The following is a 2,500-nucleotide window of genomic DNA, read 5'->3' as shown; positions in this document are numbered from 1 at the left end:
AACACGGAAATATTATAGTAGATTTTCTCAGAAATACAGTTAAACAAATCTATCACAGCTATGGATAACGTTAAAAATTCAGGAAATGCATAATACACAGTCAGAATGAAGTTTCGTAAGTGGTAATAAACTATCACTCAAGACATAATTCTTAAGCTGAGCAAATTGAACTGAAGCATATGTATTTAAGAATGTGGTTCACTTATCTTCCACTAAACATAATCGAAATTGAATAATATTTTCACTTTGATAAATAACCGAAGAATACTCTATATCAAATAGTGCTGAATCACGTACTGACATTTGGAATTAGTAAAATACAAAGCATTAAATAAGCGAATATCAGTGGTTGATGAATATCCAGAATTCTAAACTTGGATAAACTTCCATGCTCGTCTTGGCAAACTTTATCACACCGGTACTGTTGTGCAGACGCATTAGAATGACTTTCGTTTTAATTCCATCTGGTAGCTTAGCATCACCCCACGTAACCGTTAGGGCGGCAATAATACATATAAAATCTTCTCCTATGAACTGGTAGCTTAGCATCACCGTAAATAACCACCAGGACGTCAGTATGCTTATGTTATATTATATGACCTACTATACAGTGCATAATACAGCTTGTTAGAACATAGTCGACTTAGGTTAGGTTCAGGAGAGGGAGCAAGACAAGCACTTTTTAGCGATACAATTGAAGTGTCCATGATTTATATCGATGATACCATATAATAAATATAACATCAGCGTATTGTTACGTGATTTACGGTGATCTATGATAGTGGTACTCTATGCTAAGAACAGGCACGCCAAGCGGATCAGTAAAAGCGGATCAGTAACAGAGAGCTGAAAAGAATATCTACTGAATATGTCTGCAAAATGTTACTCTGTCACGGCGATGAGTATGAACCAGTATGCTTATGCGTGCATGACTGCGTGAATAATAGAAAAACTGAAACGTATTTGTGTGTATATTCGTGTGGACGCATGTGTGTAAGTGGCGTATGTGAGTGTAACTCTTTTGCGAAGTCATCTAGCACCTTTCTGAGGGAGAAAAGTGGATTACTTAACATTTGTACTTTTGTATCAGAATTCCAGCCGAGAGGCGAGTACTCAGGTCTTCCATTTCTTTCTTCTTAATACCAAAAAGAAAAAAATTAATCTTATTCATGCGGCTCAACAGAAAGAAAAAAAATGATAAGCGTTTATGTATCGTGATGAATAATCATGATAAATTGACCAAAGTTCGGAATCAGTTTCTGTCGTTGCAAAGATACAAATTAACTTTATTCATTATTGTAGTTACACGTCGGTAACTACCCGCTGTCTGGCAGAATTTTAGTTTGCCTAAAAACCGCTACGGGCCAGTGGCGCCTGCAGGCCGAGGTTTAGCGCACCTTCCCTTCGTGGAATCTAATTGTGTAGACAAAGTAGCAAAGGAACTTTAAGATATCGTAGATAACTGGCTAAATGCAATATGCAGGAACAGAGTGATATGTCCCTAAACCTATGCTCATTTGTGTCTTTGCAGGAGGGCAGCATGAAGCCAGCCGGAAGCGCGAGCGCCAGCATCTCTTCTTCGCCATGACGTCCCTTTTGGGTCGGAGGCGCGGGGGCCTCCTGTACCTCACCTGCTCTTGCCTGCTTCTGGCATTCTGCTTCTTCACGTCCGTCCTCAGGCCGAGCGGCCTCCGCCAATCCCGCAGCCTCGAGGTGTACCCGTGGCAGATGATTGGCTACGACGACTACGACTGCGGATGTCCCAGGTCCGGTCCGCCAATCGTGAGGGAGAGCGAGCAGTCGATGTGCAGTGATTGGTCGACGAGTCGAGGCCTGGGCCAAAAAGTGGTGTCGTATTCGCTGTTTGGCGACTTAAACAAAACGGTCATTTATAATAAATATTTTTCAGCGTTCGAAGATCGCCTGAAAGAAGTCGAAAAATATTACAAAGGTTAGCTGTGATACGGATTTTAAGACTACAATGTAGTCTCATCGTGATATTGCTGTTCGTTCGCAAATGATATTCATTAATATCAAAGATTTTTCACCGAAATTATTGAATTCACTGTTGTAGGATTCTCTATATATTAGCTATCGGTTCTTTGTTTCGGTATATGCTTAATATAAAGTTTCTAAAATCTCTCAGGTTGGACGGTTAGGTTGTACCACAACTTATCGCGGAGCGACGTTGCCTCGCAGAAGTACCTGTGCCGCCTGTACTGCCAGTACCACCACCTGGACCTCTGCCAGGTGGACAACCTCTTCCCGCCACAGGGCCAGAGTGCGGGCAATTCTGGACCCAGCAACGACTCTTCGGCGACGCTGAAGGGGGCAGCTGAATCCTCTGGCACCATTGGGACGAGGGCGCTGGACCGCCTCAAGGCCGCCGCTTCCTCCGGTGCTCCTGGTCAGTCTAACTGCCGGATCCTTAGTTCTTGGTAACAACTGCTTAACTATAATCTATTTACATTAGTGATTTATTACACTGGACCAAGTCTTT

The 2,500-nt window shown here is 42.4% G+C and overlaps 1 protein-coding gene across 1 annotated transcript in view; it reads left to right on the top strand.

The window, feature by feature from the left end:
- The window catches only part of LOC113815889 (uncharacterized), a 17,647-nt gene that overhangs the window by 11,834 nt on the left and 3,313 nt on the right, over positions 1 to 2,500 (top strand). Inside the window, exons 2-3 of the mRNA XM_027367905.2 lie at positions 1,532 to 1,951; positions 2,147 to 2,407. Of these exons, the coding sequence (XP_027223706.2) occupies positions 1,585 to 1,951; positions 2,147 to 2,407 (628 nt within the window). The 5' untranslated portion in view covers positions 1,532 to 1,584. The remainder of the gene's footprint in view (positions 1 to 1,531; positions 1,952 to 2,146; positions 2,408 to 2,500) is intronic.

The sequence above is a fragment of the Penaeus vannamei genome, chromosome 4 (genome assembly GCF_042767895.1).
Source record: "Penaeus vannamei isolate JL-2024 chromosome 4, ASM4276789v1, whole genome shotgun sequence".
In the NCBI taxonomy this organism is placed as follows: domain Eukaryota; kingdom Metazoa; phylum Arthropoda; class Malacostraca; order Decapoda; family Penaeidae; genus Penaeus; species Penaeus vannamei.
The sequence above is the reverse complement of the archived record's forward strand: the minus strand, read 5'-3'. Positions and strand labels throughout refer to the sequence as shown.